The sequence below is a fragment of the Sander lucioperca genome, chromosome 13, assembly GCF_008315115.2.
Source record: "Sander lucioperca isolate FBNREF2018 chromosome 13, SLUC_FBN_1.2, whole genome shotgun sequence".
NCBI lineage: Eukaryota > Metazoa > Chordata > Actinopteri > Perciformes > Percidae > Sander > Sander lucioperca.
In genome coordinates, this window is record NC_050185.1 from 7,062,802 (window position 1) to 7,085,904 (window position 23,103).

The window sequence follows — 23,103 nt, forward strand, 5'->3', positions numbered from 1 at the left end:
GCACTTTGCTGTTGCATCACAACTGTAGTTTTCAAAGTGTGTCAGAGTTGAAAAAAAGCATAAACATATAACCTGTTTATAAAATATGATGCATTATTATATAGTTATTATTAGCCCCCACTCTCACCAAGTACAACATTACATATCATCACATATCAGTAAAATGATAAAAACATAAAAATAATATGACACTAACAGGGGCCATTCTGCATGATGAGTACTTATATTTTTTTATACTGTAAGTACATTTTGTTGCTAATACTTTGAATGCAGGACTTTTGATTGTAAAGGAGTAATTTATAATCTTTAATAGAGATATAGAACAAGCTGATGCAGAATACATGAAATATGGTACTGATATATAATGAGTTTTCAAGGGGAAGAGGTAATTTAGAGCCTAATATTCCTCTTTTTACACAGTTAATCCTCTGAGGGTCACCTTAAGTTACCTGTGGAGCAATAATTGTGATGATGATTAACTCCATCTGATTATCAGATACCTCTCAAATCAACAGGAAGTGTTCTCTGTAGGAGCCCATGGATGGGCCCCCTCATTGGAGCTCTTATCAGTGGAGAGCTTTATTAGAGGCATGCCTGAAGGAGGAGGGGCCACTCTTTCTTTCCTGTCAGGGTATGGTGATAGATAAGTATAAGACCCCCTGCAAGAATGCGATCACATTGGAAAAAAACAAGTTATTGTGTTGTCTTCTCCAGGTCGAGTCAGCTCCAAAATGCAGCAGCTAATCCTGCCCGTTCTCCTGGCATCCTTTTGGACCATCTGCACAGGATCAGCAGGTGAGTCTGCTTTCATTCATGACTGGAAAATACGTCAAATATGTTATTTAGATTTCTCTTGCCACAGTACAGGTCCAAAATATTCAGAAATAGTCAAGCTTGATTGGTTAATTTAAGTGAAAAATGAATATCTCCATCGTCTGATACTACCAGTACATACACATACATACAGTGATAGATTGTTAATATCTGAATTCATGTAAGCTATTTAATTCATAGTAACACTGAATACCAAACATGAATGGGAATGAATACTTTAGAAATCTTCTAATGATAAGACCAGCAGGGTGAAGTTGCTTTTTTACCAGTTTATTCCCAACCGTGCCAGTCACTTTATTCAATTAGAAAGTTGATATATTGCGGAATCCCAATACTATGAAAACTGCATATAATCAGTATCTTGGAGTGACAAGTAAGTAAATATTGCCTGTGCTCCAATGATGGCAGAACATCAGTCTTGTTAGACTGTTTAGTTCAGTAGTGCCAAAGCTTTTCATTATTGTTTGTTATTGATCTGATTGGAGGAGCTAAAGCAGATGGTGTCCAGTGTGTATAATACTTTTAATGATGTTCCCAGGGTGACAGGTGAAAATGAAAGAAATATTGAATGTGGCTGCAAATGCAGGACCTTACTCTCACTTAAAACCAGTTTGCTGAAGTACAGAGCAAATTTTAAGACATTGACTGCAACAATTTGTTTACTTTACCAAGTACAAAAAGATGGTGAATGTCACCACAGGAAAAAAATCATCAATGCTTTCCCTCCCTTTGTCCACTAGGTGGAGATGTTCTATCGAGGCTAACACAAGGCTGTACTTCGTTGTACTGCAAGGAGACAAGCACTTTCAGCAAATCAGATGTTTGCATTCAGAGCTCCATAAACTAAGAGCTAAGTTGTATCTACAAAGAATGTAACAACAAAAAGTTTGATGAGATTAAGGCAAGGTGAAAAAGCTTAAAGAAAGGGACACAACAACTAACTGGTCGAGACAGCAGTAGAGAAGCAACTAACCATTCAAGGAAGCGATAGAAGAGTAACTCCTGTTTTCTGCGAAGTAAAATTGCTGTTTTTTATTAATGGAGCAAAGGTGGAGACTAGCTACACGACATGATTCGAGTCAGACTCTCACAAATTTGACGACTTTAGCCTTGCTTGACTTACAATGATGAACTCGACTTGACTTGTTATTCAAGACTTGATACTTGACTTAGATTTAAAACAGATGACTGGAAAGGAAAGGAGTTGACTTTTTAATAATGTAGCTAGCTAGCTAATACAAAGTAATATTTGTTTTTTTTCAAGATATTGAGCAGTTGGCCCAACTTCCAACGCCAGTTAAGACCAGCCAACACAGTTTTTTAAATTATTCTTCAAGGTTGGTAACTTTAAATGTAGCTAACATGTTATTAGTAATGTAACATTAGCTAGTTAGTCAGTATAAATTGTTGTATTTAAATTATTATTGTGCTTTGTTAAATTAGTAACGTTAAGTTTCTGTAAGTTAGTCCGTCATATGCTAACGTTAGCTAGCTAGCTAGTCCCCCGGGGATATGGGCTCTTTTTTCTAATTTGTATATTACAACTTGTTTGCCAATATTAGCTAGGTAAATCCTAGGGATTATGACTGTTTATGGTTATTGTTGATTTGTTTATAAATGCCAAATTGTAATAATATCAGTGATTATCGGTCGGATCTTTGAGATATGATTGCTAACTTTATGGGCATCTGTTAATTGTTGCCATAGCAACTAGCTACAAATAGTGCGACAGTTAATTTCGATGATCTGGGATTTATGATTTAAATGATTGTATTAATTGTGTGTATATTGTATTGTATGTGTGTGTGTATAACGTTATATATGATATAAGAAATAGTGAGTTAACGTAATGTTTGAAATATTGTTATTATTTGAGATTGTGATTTTCATATTATATTTTGTATTGTTGTAACGTATGGTTCTAACTAAGTTCAGTTGGCCGAATTTTCTAAATGTTCGTTAACTTTAGCCGAACGGTACTTGCCACTGAAGACCAGCCAACGAACGGATGGTTTTAAACAATAACATAGCCTATCATTGCAACGGAAGCTGAGTGTCCGAAGTTTCTTCAATAATAATTGTGATGGCGTTCATAAACGATGTGAAAAAAGGAGGGATTGATGAAGTGGAGGATGACAGACCAGCCAATAGTGACCTATTCTAAACTTTAAATCTGATGCCTGTCTATTATCGCTTTCAGTGACTTTGTGTCTTCATCAGCGTGAGAAATACTAAGGTGTGACGTGTGACCGTGTGAACTGGTTGAAATGCGTCTCACGGTGAATGCGAGAAACTTGAGAGCCCTGTAAGCTATGCCCAATGTAACCACAGTTTGCCCACTGCATGCCCGTTAGCTATCAGTTTGTTCGTCTAATAATTTTTTTCTCAGACGAGAACTGACACTTTATTGTGCTAAGACTAAGTAATTCGAATCATAGCCGTTATATGTGGTTAATATAACAGGCTATGGACCAAGGGTATGGTGATAGATAAGCATAAGACCCCCTGCAGAATGCGATCACATTGGAAAAAAACAAGTCATTGTGTTGTCTTCCTCAGATCAAATCAGCTCCAAAATGCAGCAGCTAATCCTGCCCGTTCTCCTGGCATCCTTTTGGACCATCTGCACAGGATCAGGTGAGTCTGCTTTCATTCATGGCTGGAAAATATGTTGAAAAAACTGGAGGTTTTATTTAGATTTCTCTTGCAACAGTACAGGTCCTTTCAGCCTGTGTTTTAATGTTTTTCTTCTATTTCTGCTGTTTTACATACAATTATGCAAGTGATAGATTGATAATATCTTAATTCATGTGAGCTATTTAATTCCTAGTAACACTGGAAAACATGAAGGGCAATGAATACATCAGAAAGCTGCTCAATGAGCAGGGTGAAATAGCTTTTTTTTAACCAGTTTTTCCAACCGTGCCAGTCACTTTATTCAATTAGAAAGTTGATATATTGTGGAATCCTGATATAATAGAAATCCAAAAATAGATTCAGAAAGATGTTCTGCAGAGAAAATAAACTAGTCACCAAGGAGCCACGGCTCCCCAGATGAAAGAGAGGCTCCCCCACACCAAAACTGCCTACCTGACGCTCTCCCTACACACACTCACACCCCCCCTCTGTGCTGTCCATCACACTGATGTGATACCAGGCGTTCCTCCGTGTGTCCGACATGCTCATCAACAACTGAGCTCCCTGTTCAAAGACATGATCCTGTATCAGCTTAGGGTGATTCTGAGTGGTTAATTTCACAGAAAAAGAGCCCTGAGGTTTGGCACCAAGACTCTAATTAAAATTAGCACTACCTAATGACTGACTGGTGACTGACTGGTGAGTGAAGTGACGAAGCCTTTTGTTCTGTGCGATCCATTATTAGTCATTGATCAACAAATGCGCACATTTGAAAGAAAATGACACAATCGCTCCCCTGATGGTTTTCTTATGAATTCCAACTACATTTGCAGATTTAGATAGGACAGAAAGTGACACATTTTCACAGCTACCGCTTATGCTGTCAGACCATGTAGTAAAGGTGCACCCAGGCGGTACTCACAGAGTAATTAGACATGCTGAGTTGTAGGATTTCTTTCCTCTGCAGTGATCACTCACACACATACACATCCTGGAACAAGAATAGGAATCTGAAATCAAAGAAATGAGCATCTCTTTATTTACTGCGACCAGTACAGTGAATGATGGAAAATGAAAAAGATTAGCTCTTTTTATCCTCAAAGCACAGAAAGATAAAGCACAAATGGCAACTTTTTTGTAAATAGCAAGACAATTCCTGCATATCAGGGAGTTTTGTATTGCTGGGAATAGCAGCTGACTTCAACTAACAGGAGAACAATTCACTGTTTGCGGTAAGGAAAAAAACTATTAATAAAAGGACACATTTGTAAATACATCTAGTTAAATCTAGCTGGACATTTGTCAGTGTATACGTTGAGAAGAAACATCCCATTCTGCCCTCACAATAGGCTGAGCTTGTTTGTGTCACCCAGAAGTTAACAATGTAGGCTGGCTGATACTGTGTGTGTGTGTGTGTGTGTGTGTGTGTGTGTGTGTGTGTGTGTGTTGTAATCTTTACATTGTTTGCTTGTTGCTGACATCAAATCTCAAGATGGAGTTGGCAAGCTTTTTACCTTGACAAATGTTTTTTCATTTTCTGTGTTTCAGATTGGTGCTATCAGTCCCAGTTCACCTGCGATAATCAGTGCAATAGTAAGTAAATACCAAAAGTGTAACATTGTTTGGTTACAATAATAACTTTATTTAGATGGTACTTTTTTTTAAGCACATACATAGGACGTAAAAAACAACAGATGTAAAGTTCAATAAAATAATAAGGTTAAAATAATGAGCAATTTATCTCAATGAAGAGATTTAAATTAAGAGGTTGCCAGCTATATTGCAGGTCGTTCCAAAGTTGAGGCCCCTAAGTGCAAAGGCTCCTCTGATTTTCAGCCTTGACTTGGGAATTATTTAGAGATCTACAAGAGATCCCAGACTGCACCTGGCTCATGTGAGGTTAGAAAGTCTGAAATATAGTCAGGAGCCAATCCTATACATACATGACTTACACTGTAGGTGATCATTTAAACCTTTAAATGTACTCTAAAATGTACAGGCAACCAATGTAGAGATGCTAAAATTGGGATAATATGCAACCTTGTATTGGATCTTGTGAGTAGTTTTACTGATGTAACCAGCATCTGAACCAGCTGAATACTGACTCGAATGGGAATATCAGAATCAGAATACTTGATTGACCCCCTCAGGGAAATTATTCAGTTGCAGTTGCTCACATTCAGATTCAAGGTAAAAGTAAGAGTAAGAAAAGAGCTAGTCAATAAGTGTATAAAGTAACATAGCTACAGAAAAAATTGAAGAAAAGAAAAAAAAAAGTGAAGTAAGGTTAGGTTAAAACTAGGGCTGTCAGCGTTAACGTGTTAATCGCGATGCGATTAAGGGCCGACGCGATGCGATTAATTTTTTTTTATCGCATGCCGGCATTTATTAATTTATTTTACACTTCACTCGGCTTCGCGTCGTGCCTAACAGGCTACTATTTTGACCCTTTGCAGCACCTTATCATCAAGCTGCCACTTCCTCCTAACACATTCTGCTGCTGCAGGCATGATGGAGAAACACAGCAGCAACACAATCTGAATGATGCTTTTTATTTTCCAAAACTCCCAGACGGCTCGTAGACAAGTCAAAAGCCATATGCACGTTGTGTAAAGCCGAATTAAAATATCACCGAAGCACGTCAAGCTTGAGCTACCACCTACGGAGCTAAGCATAGTACAGTGTTTTTCAACCTTTTTTGAGCCACGGCACATTTTTTACATTAAAAAAATCCTGCGGCACACCACCAACCAAAAATGTTACAAAATGACACACATTGTAGCCTAATAAGATCAGAATCTGCATTTTTCCTTTTTAAAAATGTATCCATGGCTGTTGCAGGCTTACATCGATGATCTCGGCCCTACTGCTTACATCCTGTCACTGCCACCAGGTGGCAGTATTCTATTGTCTTACATCAACAAGGTCATTATTGTGCTATACTGCCACCTACTGACACAGAATAGTATTTAATTTCTCTGCCAGTCATCACATTGCAGGCACAGATGCGCAACAATGGCAAATTATTTGCAGCAACTCAATAAAAAAATCTGTTGGACCAATTAAGTAAAATCAGAGAATTTCCCACGGCACACAGGACGATCTCTCACGGCACACTAGTGTGCCTCGGCACAGTGGTTGAAAATCACTGGCATAGTAGTACACATAGATATATGGTAGTACAGTTAACGTGATGCTACCCGCTAGCATGCTGGAGAGTGAAACCAAATCCCAAAAAATGACTACAGCTCTTGCGAAACAGGTTGCAACTAACTGCAGACCTGTCAGCATCGTAGAGGACTCGGGTCTTAAAGACGTACTACGGTTGGCATGTTCTGACCTGTCTCATTGCCATCGAGGGGGACAGTAGTTTCACCATACACAGCCAGTACCACACAGAGAAAGCAGCCACACTGGAACAGCTGCAAGGTGCTGCAAACGCTGCCTCATTAACCGGTGATCACTGGACGTCAGTGAGTAATCAACATTATTTAGGAGTTACTAAACACTATATTGACTCTAGTAAGGATAGGGATTTTTAGTTTTTTAGTTAGGTACTTGGAGGAATTGTGCAATAATGACAGATTCACACATTTTTCTTTTGTTTACAGTAAATAAATAACTACAAATCTTAAAATCAAGTTCATAAAGTAACTTTCTTTGCATTCATTTGATTCCCAATCAAGATACACGGGTAAAAATTGCTTTTGATTGTTAATATGTACTTAAAAACTGTTCTGAAATGCAAAATAATAGAATTTTAATCATGTGATAAAATACGTGATTGATCGCAATTAACTATAGAAATTCAGTGATTAATCGCGATTAAATTTTTTTTATCGTTTGACAGCCCTAGTTAAAATGTAAGATTGGGTTATTATGTTGCTAAAACAATGAATTCTACAAATGTTATTGTAATGCAGTGTGAACATAGATAAAGTACAGTGTCAACATAAATAAAGTACAGTATGAACATAAAATATAAGTACAGTGTGAATATAAGTAGCAGTGAATAAATAACAGATATTGCACATGTAACTGATACATTATTGAGTTATTATTATACATAATGTCAAAGAATATTGAGATGTGATGTGAAAGATAGTTTTGACTCTATGCGTGTAACACTCAGAGGGAGGTGTTGTACAGTTTGATAGCCACAGGCAGGAATATAAAGAGTTATTCCCGTCAAAACCCCGTAAAACATAGACAACAGTTTCAAAGTGCTTTGAAAATGAAAAAGATTGATGTTCTGAAAATGTAGGAGACTGAATTGGATAACCAAGTTGTCTTGTTAATCTGAAACGGAATTTGACTAACTGGAGAATCTCAACCTATTATAATTACTTCTGATTTATTGGAGTCTAAATGAAAATGGTTGTAAAATAACCAGTTTTCAACTTTTTTAAGACAGACCTATATTAACCCACATATGTTGATCTGTAGCCTCTGACATATAATTTCCTTACCTGGGAGATTTGAAGCTGTGTATGTACTGGGTAAGTTGCAAATCATTTGTACTTGTTGGGATCAATAACATCTTAATCTGTAGTTTGCTCAGTTGCATAATATTACTGGAATTGAAGGAGAAGATCTGAGAACCATCTGCATAAAAAATAAACTTGATATGATGCTTTTGAAATATTTGATCTATGAGGACATATTGATGGGGAAGACTGAGGACTGAGGACAGATCCCTGTGATACTCCATTAATGGAGGATTTACAGTTCCCTAAAGGCATCTAAAACCTTACCCGATATATGCCTACCCAATGCTTAAGACATTCAATTAATATCAAGGAGTCAGCTGTATAAAAAGCAGCAGGAAGATCTAAAAGCAATCAAACATGTTTGGCCACCGTCAGCTGCTAAAAGAAGATCATTCTGAAGCCTGAGAAGCACTGTCTCCGTGCTGTAACCCACTCTAAAGCACTCAAACTTGTTTAAAGGGGACATATTATTCTTTTCCGTATTTTCTGTTATATCTACAGTGTTATAATGTTGGATTTTGATGTTAAACGTGGCCAAATAAAATATAAGGTAAACAAATAATGAGGTAAACGTATTTTAGACAAATCCCTGTGAGCTAAAACGTTCAGATTTCCAACTATTCTGAATGCTCCGGTTTTAACAGTTTTTTCTACTGTAGGCTAGGTCTTACGCAACTCTAAGCTGGCCTGCTATGATTGGTCAACTGCTCCAAGTAGGCAGGACTGGTGTGGTTTTTTTTTTTAAGCCACTGCGGTGTTAACATTAGTTTCCATCCAATTGTCAATCGAATTATCTAAAGTTCGGTAAAAAAACTCATGCGAATAAAGCTGGTGAAAGTGTGTTTCCATTAGGATGATGAAAATACATCGAATTTTCATCGTCATCGCGATATGAACTAGCGCGATGAACACATCGCAACAGACAGCCTGACACGATGAATAAGGGAAAACAGTTTACACACTGAGACGACGCGAAGCGTAATACGTCTCCATAGCAGCAGGCGCGCTGCTCTGTATTGTTTCCATTAACAGTCTGATTATTTCACAGAAAATGAAAACTGGTAGCTGATTGGACGAACGCGTCACGTGGTTTGTTTTTCTCCGGAAATTCACAGCCAGACTGTCATGGCGTCTCGTTCAGAATACGATCTCATATTGCACTAAAGTAGTTCACCGAAGCGTGTTTCTGAAAACATTTTAAGCGAGAAATAGGCCATGCAGTTGTGGAATCTGTCTTCATTTCAGATCAACAGAGGTCAGTTTAAAAGATTTTCGTCCAACGTTAATTTCTTAGAGTTATAATTCCTCATTCATGTGTAATTTGTTCAATAAAAGCATGTCAAAAATTATCTATTTGATTTCTTTATTCAGTGGGAATAGGCTATTCAATGTTTAGGTTCGCAAAGAACCTATTAAAGCACTAAGACATGGGAACAGTATAGCTAACATTCACATTTGAATATTTATCGCAAGTCATATCGTCATAATATTCACAATATTAAACAATGTTATCGCACATCGCAGCTTTTCCTCATATCGTGCAGCCCTAGTTTCCATCCAACGGCTTTAAAGCGAATAAAAACCTGTGCGTAATGACGTCACATGCTGTTTTGCGATCAAATTGATTTTAGACATCTTAAGGTATTTCCATTCATTTTCGCACTGAATCGCACAACATTCAAGCAAACATTTGCAAACAAAGTTTTGCTAGACAAAATGGATCACCATCTACCAACAAATGATCAATATTGCACAAGTTGTAATAGTGCTTATGTGCCAGCTGATAGCGACATATCAAGCTATAATAAGAAAACGACGCTATTAACACATTGCTATGATGATGCAGATGCACGTAAATGCCCGACGACAACGGAGGCGGCCTGTGGTGTGGGAACGACAGCGCTCCAAACAGTTCTGGGAGATCGTAGTTCAGAGACACTTCACGGAAACCCTTTGGTTGAAGCATTTTCGGATGACCAAGACAACATTAGACCTGTTGTGTAATTTTTTTGGCCCGTCCCTTTCCCCAGATGTCGCAAGCTATCGCCCTCCGGTTCCAACCAAGAAGCGTATCACCATTGCGCTCTACAAATTGGCTACATGCGCAGAGTACAGAGTGGTAGGCGAAACGTTTGGAGTCAGCAAAACCATCGTGCACCGGTGTGTTTACGCCGTGTGCAATGCCATACGAACGAGGATGATGCGAAGGTATATATACCTACCTGGAGTGGATGAGGTGCATGATATCTCGCTGCGTAACTCCAGAGCGCACCTTGTGCCACAGGTGTATGGCGCAATAGACGGGACTAACGTCCCGATTAGACCCCCTGCTGAAGGCTACAGGGGTTTAGTCAATAGAAAGGGTTGGCCATCAATCGTACTACAGGCTGTGGTAGACGATCGTTGCATCATAAGGGACATTTGTGTCGGCACTCCCAGTAGTGCGTCTCCTTGTTCGTCCACTTACATCTGTCTTTGTTGACACCCGCCATGTGTGCAAACAGAGCGGAAATACTGGGCGGAAATGAACTAAAACTTCATCACAATTCATTATTTATTCGGCAAATAACGTTTCCATCAGTGTTTATCACATAAGCTTTATATCGATCAAGATAAAATCCGATGAGACCGAACGTATTTCCTTTGAGTCAATATTCATGAAATTCAATCGAATTTTACTGTTTCCATAAGGTATTTTTCATTCGATATCACTTAATTCGGATAAAAACGTGTGGATGGAAACATAGCTATTGTCGCATGTAGCTACATGCTAACGGCAGTAAAATATGTCATCTTGGCTGCCAGTGTCATTAAATTCTCCCCAATTCCAGGTCACATTACTCCTGAAATATTTTCTGTTTATGTAGTATTTGGTTTAAAAGCCTTTATTTGCAATTTTTGACGGTAGAAATTGCTGCTTTGTTCCACTACAATCTAATGTTAGCATACTGCTAACTTTTAAGCAGCTACATGCTAACGCGAGATAGCTGTAATCTTGGCCAATGCTGGTCATTTCTCCCCAAATTCCGGTCACTTTACTGCTGGGACCGGTTGTGTAATATTTGATTTAGAAGTCTTTATTGGTGATTTTTCACGGTACAAAGTCCTGCTTATACTCCGTTGCAGTAGCTCCAGCTTCAACTAGAGAAACACGGAGTGAAGGCTACGGAGTGTCCAGGAAGCATGCTGGCCAATCAGGGCAGACTGGGCTTTTTTGGGAGGAGGGCTTTAAGAGACAGGCGCTCCTACAGAGCGTCTCATACAGAGAGTGAATACTGGTAGCAGCAGCCATGGGCAGCATGAGAATAATAAAGTTTTTGTTTAAACATTAAAACATGTAAACATGTTCTAGTACAAACACAACATGCAAGTATAATCCTGAAAATGCTATATAATAGTTGCCCTTAACTTGAGTGTTTTTCTTGTTTTAGCACCAGGCTTGTGGGGCAAGACCTACAGCACCTGTGATGGAAACTCCCAGTCGCCCATCAACATCATCACCAGAAAGACTTTGAAAGACGAACGACTGACTCCTTTCATCTTTACCAACTACCGGGAGATCTTCAGTGACGCAATGACGAACGTCGGCCACTCAGGTGAGCATATTTTCCATTAAACATAAGATAGCCCTCAGTGCTGTGAAGCTGTTGTGTGACGTCTTTATGCTCGGCGTATGTCCACTACAGTTAAGGTTGGAGTTCCTCACCTCAGCACCATCTCAGGTGGAGGCCTCCCGACCACCTACAAGGCTGTGGAGTTCCACATTCACTGGGGCAACAACGAAAGGCCTGGCTCTGAACATACCATCGATGGAGAGCAGTATCCCATGGAGGTACCATAACCTTACTATACAACACACACATCCTGTCTTTAGTCAAGTTAATAACTGATGTGATTAACTGTTAAAGGTTTGCTCACACATAACAGCTGGAAACTCAGGAGTAAAATAGACCTTACCAAAACTTCATTATGGGTTCTTAACCCTGTTAGTAGTGCATCCCACCACACAGCAGCTTTTAGGCCTTTTTGTTTTTGTTGTTTGCTAACAGACAGATTTGTCAAGGAGGCCCCTTCACGCAGTCAGTTGAGAGCGATGAATTGTTTTTCCCCTCCGGTGTCGGTAGGACTTAATTGCGCTCTCTCTCTTTATTGTTCTACTCTTTGCAGTCACTGTATCGTCAGGGTTTAAAACTCTACACAACATGCATGCAACAGACATGGTATTATAACGTTAGCCTAGGTTCTCAGATACTGTGATTTCCTTCTTCACTATCACCAAATTCACCATTAACTATTATTATTATGTTGTATATGGTATCATTGTAATCCTTGAAAGTAAAAATGTTGAGGGGATGCTAAAAGTGTACTAAATTCCATGCTTTTATAAAAAAAGTAAACTTATCACCTCAAATTTGGCACAATCCCCTGGACTTTTAGGAAAGCTTTTTTTATCAATCAAGTTTTTGATAAAGAGCTGATTCACTTGAACTGATATGTTAGGTGTTCTATTGTTAGAGCATGAAATGTACTCTACAAATGGTGCAACTTCTGTAAACTGATAACATTGTGACTTTTTATTGATCCCATCTACAATAACTTTCAACACACACACTGTAAAAAATTACGTTGTGAAAAAAAGTGGTAACATCGGTAATATTGTCTCAACAGCTGCACATCGTTCACATAAAGAACGATTACACTGATGTGCCAACAGCTCTAGCAGACCCAGAGGGAGTTGCAGTCCTTGGGTTCTTCTTTGAGGTAACCATTTTCAATCCTGTATTGTTGAAAACAATTGGCTATTACAGAAAGGACCTTAAACACAGTGCTGAAATGTGTGTATTGTGTATATTTCCATTCTCAGACGTCCAATAGGACAAACCAAATGTATAACCCCATCATCAGCGCTCTGCCAAGCATCACAGCTTTAGGTAAGTACTACATGTAAGTTCAATATAAGCAACTAAAGACATGGCTGCACAGTGTGTGTTGGTAACGTTTTATCTGGGGTTTTTCTGTTTTCAGATAGCGAAACTCCTCTGGAGTCCATCTCCCTGGCACAACTAATCCCACCTGTGAAGAATCTGACCAGCTTCTACCGCTACAAGGGCTCTCTGACCACCCCAGAGTGCAATGAGGCTGTAATTTGGACTGTGTTTGAGAGTACCATCCCTCTGAGCATGGATCAGGTTAGGATAAAATGCCAGAGATGTAAAGGAATGCAAGTGCTTTTTTTTTTAATACTGTGTTTGTGTTTTAGGTATACGGTACATTTTCTTACTTTTATTAAAACATTTGCTTCAACAGTAAAGTATAAGACTGACCTCCCCTGACAAACGCCCCAATAAGTCGTTTGTTCAAGCAGAAATTACCACTTATACTTGTGTTTATAGTGACGGCACCCACTAGTAGCCTCCCGTAATTATTACGAGAGCAAAGTAAGGTGACGAAGTATAAGACGCCAATGTGAATAAGGAGGCAGGTTGGGGTGTTAGATGGGTCAAACAAACAGGACTTTCACCCAGGAGACTGGGGTTTGTGTTCTGTTTGAAAATAAAAGTAAATGGCGAGTTTTCTTTTTTACTTATGGAAAAAACTAAGAACTGTATCATTCTATAATCTTAAACAATGTGTTGTATTTTATAAGCATTTATATGTTTTCTTATGTCAATTCTCAATCTGTCAAGAAATGATAGCGGTCAGATAAATGTAGTAGTAAGTAAAAAGTATTTCCCTCAGAAATGTAGAGGAGCAAATGTCTTAAGTAGAGAAAAATGAAAGTTCTGAAATACAATACGTCAACATTGTATTTGTTGGGGAAAACTGAGCAGCTCGACTCTGCATATGTGAAAAAGCTTCATGAGACCTTGATGACTTCTCCCAGAAGCATTTAAAGAAATCTCGATGGAGAACTAGGATTAAGCATTACTCTTTACTGTTCCCAATGTATTGTCACAGTGGGCCATGCCAACTTTTCTATTTTTTTAGCCATTTTTATGATTGACTTCGTTTAGACAGAGGAGAAGACATGCAGAAAAGGGCCCAGGGCCAGACTCGAACCCTGGCCGCTGCGGTTAGGACTTAATGCTGCGATCCCTACCAGTGAGCTATGGGGGCGCGTCATGCCATCCCAACTCTGGATTTCCAAGAGGAATTTACTCTAATGAGTGCTGAGCACATGTCAAGTTTGGGTTTTATGCAAAGATATTAATGGCACCATGACATAAATCTTGTTGTTTTGTAAATCAAAAGTCAGTCCAGTCTCTCTCTCTCTCTCTCTCTCTCTCTCTCTCTCTCTCTCTCTCTCTCTCTCTCCCTCTCCCTCTCCCCCTCTCTCTCCCTCTCTCTCTCTCTGGGCGATAGGCTGTTGGTGTATGTGTTTGTTGGTAAGGTGTGTTTGGAGCCCTTTAGCCTGTTTCCATTGGCCTTTCAAAAGGGGCGGTCCCAGAACACAACATTCCCTTATTGTGCAGCTGTGTAGACTCCCTCAACTTCTAGAGACACACATCAATTCATACTTGAGCACAGGACAGGCTTAGTGATAGAGTATGGGGGCCCCTTAACCTGTGACCTGGGAGTGACCTTTATGTTACACAAATTTTTACCTTGTGTCATCTTACCAACAACATGGTGTGTTCTGGGAATTCCACCGCCGTACTCAAGTTCAGTTTATGAGTAAATGTACTTAGTTACATTCCTGAAAAACACAGCATTTACTCAGTCAAATAACACACCTCTTGATGATCTCTTTCCACAAGCTGGGGCCTAACATTTACCCTCTGTTCCTCCAGCTAATGGCATTCTCTGAGGTTCAGTTCAAAGATGGAACGCCAATGGTGGGGAACTTTAGGCCGGTCCAGCCCCTGAACGGTCGGCAGGTGTTCCGGTCAGGAGGCGCAGTGATCCTGGTCAGTTCTACCCTTCTCCTGGCTGCCATCGCCGCGGCCTTGGGACTGTCGCAACCCAACTAGCGCGAGGCATCCTGTGCTGCACTGCGACATCCATGAACACAATAAATTCAGTTTCACTCCTCAGCTCAACCCTGGTTTGTAATCTCTTCATCGCATTGTTGCTAAGATGATTGACCAGGTCCTGGTGCAGGCATGACTCACCTGGTCTTACAAGACAAATGACAAAGGCGTAAAGGAACGCCTTATGAAAGGTGCTGTAAGTGATCGATCAGCATTCATGCATACGTAGTGAAGCACCAGATACCTTAGTCATTCCTTCATTTTCACTGTGTCATCCTATTAGCACCAGCACACACTTTTGATGTTAGTGCGAGTCGCTGATGGTTTGCGCCTTGAGTGCCAATACTTAAAGCCAAGTTTGACCGTTTTCGGTCAAATGGCCTTTTGAATGGGAGTGCTAGGGGCACTACTATGATCGCATCAAAATCGCTATTTTTAAAAGTTGCAGTCTTCTCCTTAGCAGAGGTGGTGCTAATGAGGAAAGGCTACCAACTTAGCTATTTCTACGGACTAAAAGAAGAAGAAAAAGGTAAACAACGGCAGAACTGGCAGCAGCATTGACGTCAATGTTTCGATTTGATTCGATGACCTACTTCGACGGATCAAGCCTTTCATTCACCATAAAAAAAACTCATCTTAACCCACTAAGTTTACAAGAGAGACTTGCAGTCACTCTGAGAGTCTTGGCATCCGGTTTCCCTCGAACTCTTCTTTGCTTCCTGTTTCCGCTTTGTCGTGCGCCGCTGAAAAAAATAGAATCCTGGCGCGCCAGCGAGATCTACAACATTTTGACGTCACATTAGCGAACGACAGGTTGGCTGCGGCGACTGTAAAAAGGCCTTCAGTCAGCAGTTGGTTCTGGACAGCGGGGAGGGGTGTGAGGTCTTGCCTTTCTCTGCAGGAATCCAGTGTCTCCTCCCAGAGTCAGAGGCTACTGACACCTGAGACAAAGATGAAGCTGCGGAGATGCTAATGCTAATAAAGGAAGTGACAGCCTGGTTTTAGAGGGAGGAGGAGAGCATCTGCAGCGTGGGGAGACAGCAACACTTTTGAGAAAACTGTATTCACATTCATCCTGGCACTCTTTTGTTGCAGCACAATTCTGCCAAAGTAGCAGCCTGCGATTCAAAGACACACTTTCATTTGTATTTCTAAGGCAATAAAACAAGCTTTGCGTCAGGCCCATGGTTTCAGAATGAAAGGCTCTTGGTTAGCCAGATAATTATTTATATGCTCCCCTGAAAAACTGAGACAGTTGTCCCAAAATGGAAAGAACTTTATAACAGACCACTCTGAAAAACACAGGGGATGGACAAAATGTTTGCAACAGTAGATGTAGGCAACTATTAGATATATTCTGTATATGTCACTGTTGAAAAATGTTCATTCTATAAAGTGATGTAAGTTAACACATACACACTGCTTTAACAACTTCCTGTGTGGTCTCCTTCTACAGGAACTGTGGCAATGTGTTCTGTAAAGACTGTTGTCATCTGAAGCTGCCCATCCCAGACCAACAGCTGGATGACCCGGTGTTGGTCTGCAACATCTGCCACGACCTGCTCCTGGAGTCTCGCACCCGCGAGATCCGCAGCCAGCAGCTCAAGAAGGCCATCGCCACAGCCTCCAGCTGAGAGAAGCGTTGTGTAGCATGGCTCGCGCTTCGGCTCTGTCCTGCTCGTTTTGGACTGATGAGCTGAGCGCCCCGTTGTAACCCCAACCTGCTCAGGTTTCGGCTGCAGGGGGGAAGATGAGGAGGAGTTGTTACTCTTTGGGAGGCTCGGTTTGGGAGCAGAGGTGCACTGTGAGACTGTCTGAAAGGCAGAGAAGAGGGAAAGGGAATGTCTGAGATGGAGGCTTTTCAGCGGTTGAGGTTTTCCTGCAGAACAAACCCCTTCTGTTCCAAGACATTTTCAGCCTGGAGCACCGCAGCACCCAGCTGCCTCCACACATGTCCTGTCAGAGACACATCTCCAACCTGTCCACCCCATCAGAGTCACCCACCTTTAGTACCAAACTGTGTGTGTGTGTGTGTGTGTGTGTGTGTGTGTGTGTGTGTGTGTGTGTGTGTGTGTGTGTGTGTGTGTGTGTGTGTGTGTGTGTGTGTAAACAAAAAGCCGCTCGCCGTCGCTGCGCTATCGTCGTTGCGTAAAGGCCGCCTCAACGGTTGTGATTGGTGTAAAGCCCGCCTCAGCGGTCTTGATTGGTGCCTCGATTTTGGGGACATTGGAAATGGGTTTGAATGAGCTCTTGGCCAGACTGACTTGCAGAGCAAATCTCAAATTTGCCGGAAGTTCGTCAGGGTTTACCAAGGCTAACGTAACACCAGTTTGGTGAAGTACAGAGCCAACTCAAGACATTGACTGCAACAATTTGGTTACTTTACAAAGTACAAAAAGATGGTGAATGTCACCACAGGAAAAAATCACCAATGCTTTCCCCCCCTTTGTCCACTAGGTGGAGCTGTTCTATTGAGGGTAACACAAGATTGTACTTGCAAGGAGACCAGCACTTTCAGCAATTCAAATCAGATGTTTGCATTCAGAGCTCCATAAACTGAGAGCTAAGTTTTATCTACAAAGAATGCAACAAAAATGTTGATGAGATTAAGGCAATTCTATTATGAGCAAAGTGAAAAAGCTGGTAAACTAGTTTGGTGCATTAAACAGATGCAGGCAGAGGAGGCAATAAACTCAATTCAAACTGACGGGGGTGATAACCTTGGACCTAAAAGAGAGAAATAGCACTTGTACTTGTACACTTGTACAGCTCTGAGTATTCAGATTCAGCTCTACATAAACAAAAGGAATTTCTGGATTTATTAGAATTTACCCCCCTGAATGGAGAATCATTAGAGCTTAACCTTGGGGCCCAGGAACTGTCTGATGCTATAATCAGCCTGAAAGGACTGGGGGAAAACTCCCGGACCTGATGGGATTCCAATTGAAATATACAAGATTTTTGAAAGTAAATGTATACCGCCTCTGCTTGATGTACCAACAATCGTTTCATAGTGACTCCCTTCCTCCCTTCCTCCCTCACTCAACGCTGCAATAATTACACTGCTATTAAAACCCAGAAAAACATTAACTCAATGTGGATCTTATAGGCCGATCTCCCTTTTTAATATTGACTTAAAATCTTATGTAAAAAAGACTTGTTGTCTGCAATCCACAACAATCTGGTGCAGACAGGACAGGACAAAACAGTAGTGTAAAGAATCGCCGGTGCAACACAGATGTCTTCTTAATTTATAGTTTTTTTATTTTTTAAAGTGCATAACAGTGACTAACGTTTCGATGTAAGGGTAATGGGTTAAGGTTACATCTTCATAAAACTTAATCGAGAAACAAAGCAGGGCTTCCCCTTATCTCCCCTTCTGTTTACCTCAATTATTGAGTCACTAGTCATGACAATCTGTAAACACATAAATATAACAGAAATGGAAAAAAAATAGGAGATATAAACACAGAATAACCCTGTATGCAGATAACTTTTGCTTGTTCCAGTCTGAAACAAGCTCTTTCTACTTTACTGACCTGTTAGGTGATTTTGGTGTCTTTCCAGGATACAAAATAAATAAAAACAAATCACTTATAATGTTTATGGCAGAACACTGGAAACTCAACCGTCCAACTTTGAATCCATTTGAGGTGTCAAGATCGGGATTTACTTACTGGGTGTCAAAATCACACACACACACACACACACACACACACACACACACACAAACCATCATACCCATTGCCAAAAAGTCTTTAAGAAGAGCAAAGCAAGCTAATTCTTGTTTTTTTGAGGAACTTCTGCCAATGTCCTTCACTTCACTCACTCAGCATGATCAATAATTCAAACTGAGGGGATTCTAGGTTTCCACTCAGTGAATAAAAATAAAAGGTGACAGCTTCAACTTTTCGACAGAAAAGTTGAAGAGAGATGTTGAGAGTTTTTGCAAAGCGTTGCACTAACTGGACAGGTGTTATGGATAGGGTGAACTGGGCTGGAAAATAAACCTTTTTAGAGATTTTACCTGATATCCTCTTTTAGAAAGTGTGTGTGTGTGTGTGTCTCATTAATCACCAATTTCTTATAAGATACTAAGTATGTTTCGGGAATATGTGTATGAAAAACAGTGGTGGAAAGTAACTAAGTACATTTTTCAAGTAATGTACCTCCTATGTACAATTTGGGGTACTTGTGCTTGAGCATTTCTACTTAATGATACTTTATACCTCTACATTTCAGAGGGAAATGTACTTTTTACTGCACTACATTAATCTTGTAAAAAACCATAAGGTATCGGCTTTAATATGAACATTTTATAATCACCTTTCCCTTTGTGAACTTTTGCACTTTGCTGTTGCATCACAACTGTAGTTTTCAAAGTGTGTCAGAGTTGAAAAAAAGCATAAACATATAACCTGTTTATAAAATATGATGCATTATTATATAGTTATTATTAGCCCCCACTCTCACCAAGTACAACATTACATATAATCACATAAATAATAATGATCCAGTAAAATGATAAAAACATAAAAATAATATGACACTAACAAGGGCCATTCTGCATGGTGAGTACTTATATTTTTGAAACTAGAAGTACATTTTGTTGCTAATACTTTGAATGCAGGACTTTTGTAAAGGAGTATTTTTAATCTTTAATAGAGATCTGGAACAAGCAGAATATATGAAATATGGTACTGATAGGATGAAATATAATGAGGTAATTTAGAGCCTAATATTCCTCTTTTTACACAGTTAATCCTCTGAGGGTCACCTTAAGTTACCTGTGGAGCAATAATTGTGATGATGATTAACTCCATCTGATTATCAGATACCTCTCAAATCAACAGAAAGTGTTCTCTGTAGGAGCCCATGGATGGGCCCCCTCATTGGAGCTCTTATCAGTGGAGAGCTTTATTAGAGGCATGCCTGAAGGAGGAGGGGCCACTCTTTCTTTCCTGTCAGGGTATGGTGATAGATAAGTATAAGACCCCCTGCAAGAATGCGATCACATTGGAAAAAACAAGTTATTGTGTTGTCTTCTCCAGGTCGAGTCAGCTCCAAAATGCAGCAGCTAATCCTGCCCGTTCTCCTGGCATCCTTTTGGACCATCTGCACAGGATCAGCAGGTGAGTCTGCTTTCATTCATGACTGGAATATATATCAAATATGTTATTTAGATTTCTCTTGCCACAGTACAGGTCCAAAATATTCGGAAATAGTCAAGCTTGATTGGTTAATTTAAGTGAAAAATGAATATCTCCATCCTCTGATATTACCAGGAAAATGAAATCTTTATTTTTTTCCTGCAGACTTTCAGCCTGTGATTTAATATGCATTTCCTTCATGTCTGCTGCTTTACATACATACAGTGATAGATTGTTAATATCTGAATTAATGTAAGCTATTTAATTCATAGTAACACTGAATACCAAACATGAATGGGAATGAATACTTTAGAAATCTTCTAATGATAAGACGAGCAAGGTGAAGGTGCTTTTTTTTACCAGTTTATTCCCAACCGTGCCAGAAATCCAAAAATAGATTCAGAAAGATGTTCTGCAGAGAAAACAAACTAGTCACCGAAAAGCCACGGCTCCCCAGATGAAAGAGAGGCACACCAAAACCGCCTGCCTGACGCTCTCCCTACACACACTCACACCCCCCTCTGTGCTGTCCATCACACTGATGTGATACCGGGCATTCCTCCGTGTGTCATGCTCATTTGCAACTTGCATTTTCACAACTGAGCTCCCTGTTCAAGGACGTGATCCTGTATCAGCTGAGCAAAAGACAAAAGCAGGCAGATCTGACCGAGCTGAGATTCCCTCAGTGCCTCTGTGGTCCGGTTACCTCTCTCCCTCTCCCTCTCCCTCCCTCCCTCTCTCTCTCTCTCTCTCTCGTCTCTCTCGTGCACCTGCTCAGCTGAGCCAATGACAGCCGTTTGCGTCCTCTTTGCCGCAGAGATAGCCTAGGCGTCGAGCTGCGCACCGCCACTTTCTCCACATTCACAGCGGGTGATTCTGACTAAGTTGTTAATTTCACAGAAAAAGGGCCCCGAGGTTTGGCACCAAGACTCTAATAGAGTAAATTAGCACTAACGAATGACTGACAAGTGACGAAGCCTTTTGGTCTGTGCGATCAGTTATTAGTCATTGCGTAACAAAGGAAATGACACTGTCGTCTTTAAACTGTGACCTATTTAGACTTTGGCAATCATTTTGGGATATTGCGAATGCCGTGAAGTCCAGTTATGCACCTTAAGAAACAAATGCAATGATCCAGAATGACTTGACTGCAATTTTACGATATATGTTTTAGTCATTTTTAGATAAACCACCAGTCAGTGTAGACACTGAAACACACACTCAATGTGGCTCATTTGGGGGATTTGATGCGCCGCTCAGCGCGCTCATGCAGTGTTGAGGAGGAGCAGTCTGCGCTTTGTCACACATGCACCCTGAGTGGCGCAGTCTGTAGAGTTGTCGGTATATTTCATTGCCAAAGACCCGCAGCTAGATGCACAGAGTCCCGGTGGATAAACGTTTTGTCCAAGGCGTCTGATGAGAGAAATATGTGTTGAGAGTTTGTGGTGAAAAAGGAAAACCTGATAAGTGCAGTCAAACGTTCTCTTTTCCACTTGCTAGTGAATTCATTAATTGTCTTCTTTTTTGGGCCAAAAAGAAAGACATTAGATCTGTCCTCATATTGTTGGAAATCCGTTTTGGCTCAATGAGAGGTTCAATGATTGGCAGAGCACGGCATAGTCTCAATCTGTCTCAGTCTCTTTTCTTTTGAACCGTGTTTTTGTGTGAAATGCAGCGTCTAACAGCGCACAGTTTATGTCTGGCTCACACAACACAATGGCATGAAAAGATCCGTCTCCGCGGCGTGCAGTCATATTTACGTTTTCACTGTGGTCGACGTTTAGGCAGACTTGGCCTGTTTGTTTTCCTTTCGCTGCCTTTTGTTTTCTTCTTGACAGCTTCCTCAGTTTGCTCTCTTGGCAGAGCTCTCGGATCCATAGAAACCCATTCATATTGTTCATTCGCTCTGCGCCGCACAAGAGATCAAAGCCAAGTACCGATTGGTCAAGAATTGTGCGGACAGAAATCTGATTGGCTGAGATTTAAAAAAAAAAACAAGCGACTACGAGTCATACAAATTGATATTTCTACTTACAGACAGGTGGAGGATGGAGGGATTATCCAGATTCATTACTTTAGTAAAACTGCAATACCACACTGTAAACATCCAAGTCCTGCACTGAAAATTTTACTTCAGTAAAAAGTAGGTTTAACAAAGTTAATGTATCAACAGTAAAAGTACTCAATCCAGACCAATGGCCTCTGTTGTTATGCTATATTATTATGTATTATATTATTTATTATTAGATAATAACAGATTATTATTTCTGATACTGCTGTAGTTGGTGGTGGTGAAACTAACTAACTAACTAACTAACTATGAAATACTGCCAGTTACGAGTTAGTTGAATCTGTAGCAGTACATCATATTCATCAGCTCATCATATGTTTTGTGTGAAAAAACTATAACTATAAACTATAGCTGCCAAATGTAGTGGAGTAAAAAGTACAATATTTACTCTCTGAAATGTAGTGGAATAAGTATAAAGTAAAAGTAGTATAAAATGGAAATAAAAAGTACCTCCAATATGTACAGTACTTGATGAAACGTACTTTCCATCACTGCTTATAGATGAAACATTAGCAAACATTTGGCTATTTGGCTAAAATTAAACTTTTCATGGGAGCAATTTTGCAGCCACTGTCATGTGCTATAACAATCATTGTGACTGATGACTGACGAGTGTTATTATCAGATGTTATTAGTAAATCTGTTTTGTACGACTCCTGAATGTAACTGTAATTAAACTGACTTTAGCTGTGGCTTCGATGCAGATTTCATAGGACAGAAAGTGACACGTTTTCACAGCTACCGCCCATACTGTCAGACCATGTAGCAGGCGAAAGTGAGTCAAAGTTTGAAATTAATCATAATCTTTTTATACCCTCAGCACTTATGCGGTAATCACAGAGTAATTAGACATGCTGAGTTGTAGGATTTCTTTCCTCTGCAGTGATCACTCACACACATACACATCCTGGAACAAGAATAGGAATCTGAAATCAAAGAAATGAGCATCT

General features: G+C 40.1%; 2 protein-coding genes across 6 annotated transcripts in view; both read left to right on the plus strand.

Annotated features, from left to right (window-relative positions):
- ca4a (carbonic anhydrase IV a) overlaps positions 1 to 23,103 on the plus strand; it is a 46,569-nt gene that overhangs the window by 16,520 nt on the left and 6,946 nt on the right. Inside the window, exons 2-3 of one of the 4 annotated variants that reach the window (XM_031310895.2) lie at positions 1,800 to 1,850; positions 19,984 to 20,064. In XM_031310895.2, the coding sequence (XP_031166755.1) occupies positions 20,001 to 20,064 (64 nt within the window). In that variant the 5' untranslated portion in view covers positions 1,800 to 1,850; positions 19,984 to 20,000. Of the gene's footprint in view, positions 1 to 1,754; positions 1,851 to 19,792; positions 19,902 to 19,983; positions 20,065 to 23,103 lie in introns of those variants that run through there. The other 3 variants (XM_031310896.2, XM_035991066.1, XM_035991067.1) reach the window with 3 other exon arrangements.
- LOC116058185 (carbonic anhydrase 4-like) lies at positions 523 to 15,001 on the plus strand. 2 transcript variants are annotated; one of them, XM_035991065.1, is made up of 9 exons: positions 523 to 631; positions 715 to 795; positions 5,020 to 5,064; positions 11,393 to 11,557; positions 11,648 to 11,793; positions 12,630 to 12,722; positions 12,826 to 12,892; positions 12,987 to 13,150; positions 14,753 to 15,001. In XM_035991065.1, exons 1-9 carry the CDS (start codon positions 538 to 540, stop codon positions 14,930 to 14,932), a joined length of 1,035 nt encoding a protein of 344 aa, XP_035846958.1. In that variant the 5' UTR covers positions 523 to 537; the 3' UTR covers positions 14,933 to 15,001. The 2 variants fall into 2 exon arrangements, with proteins under 2 accessions (XP_035846958.1, XP_031166758.1); XM_031310898.2 differs by lacking the exons at positions 523 to 631; positions 715 to 795 and adding exons at positions 2,149 to 2,171; positions 3,394 to 3,471.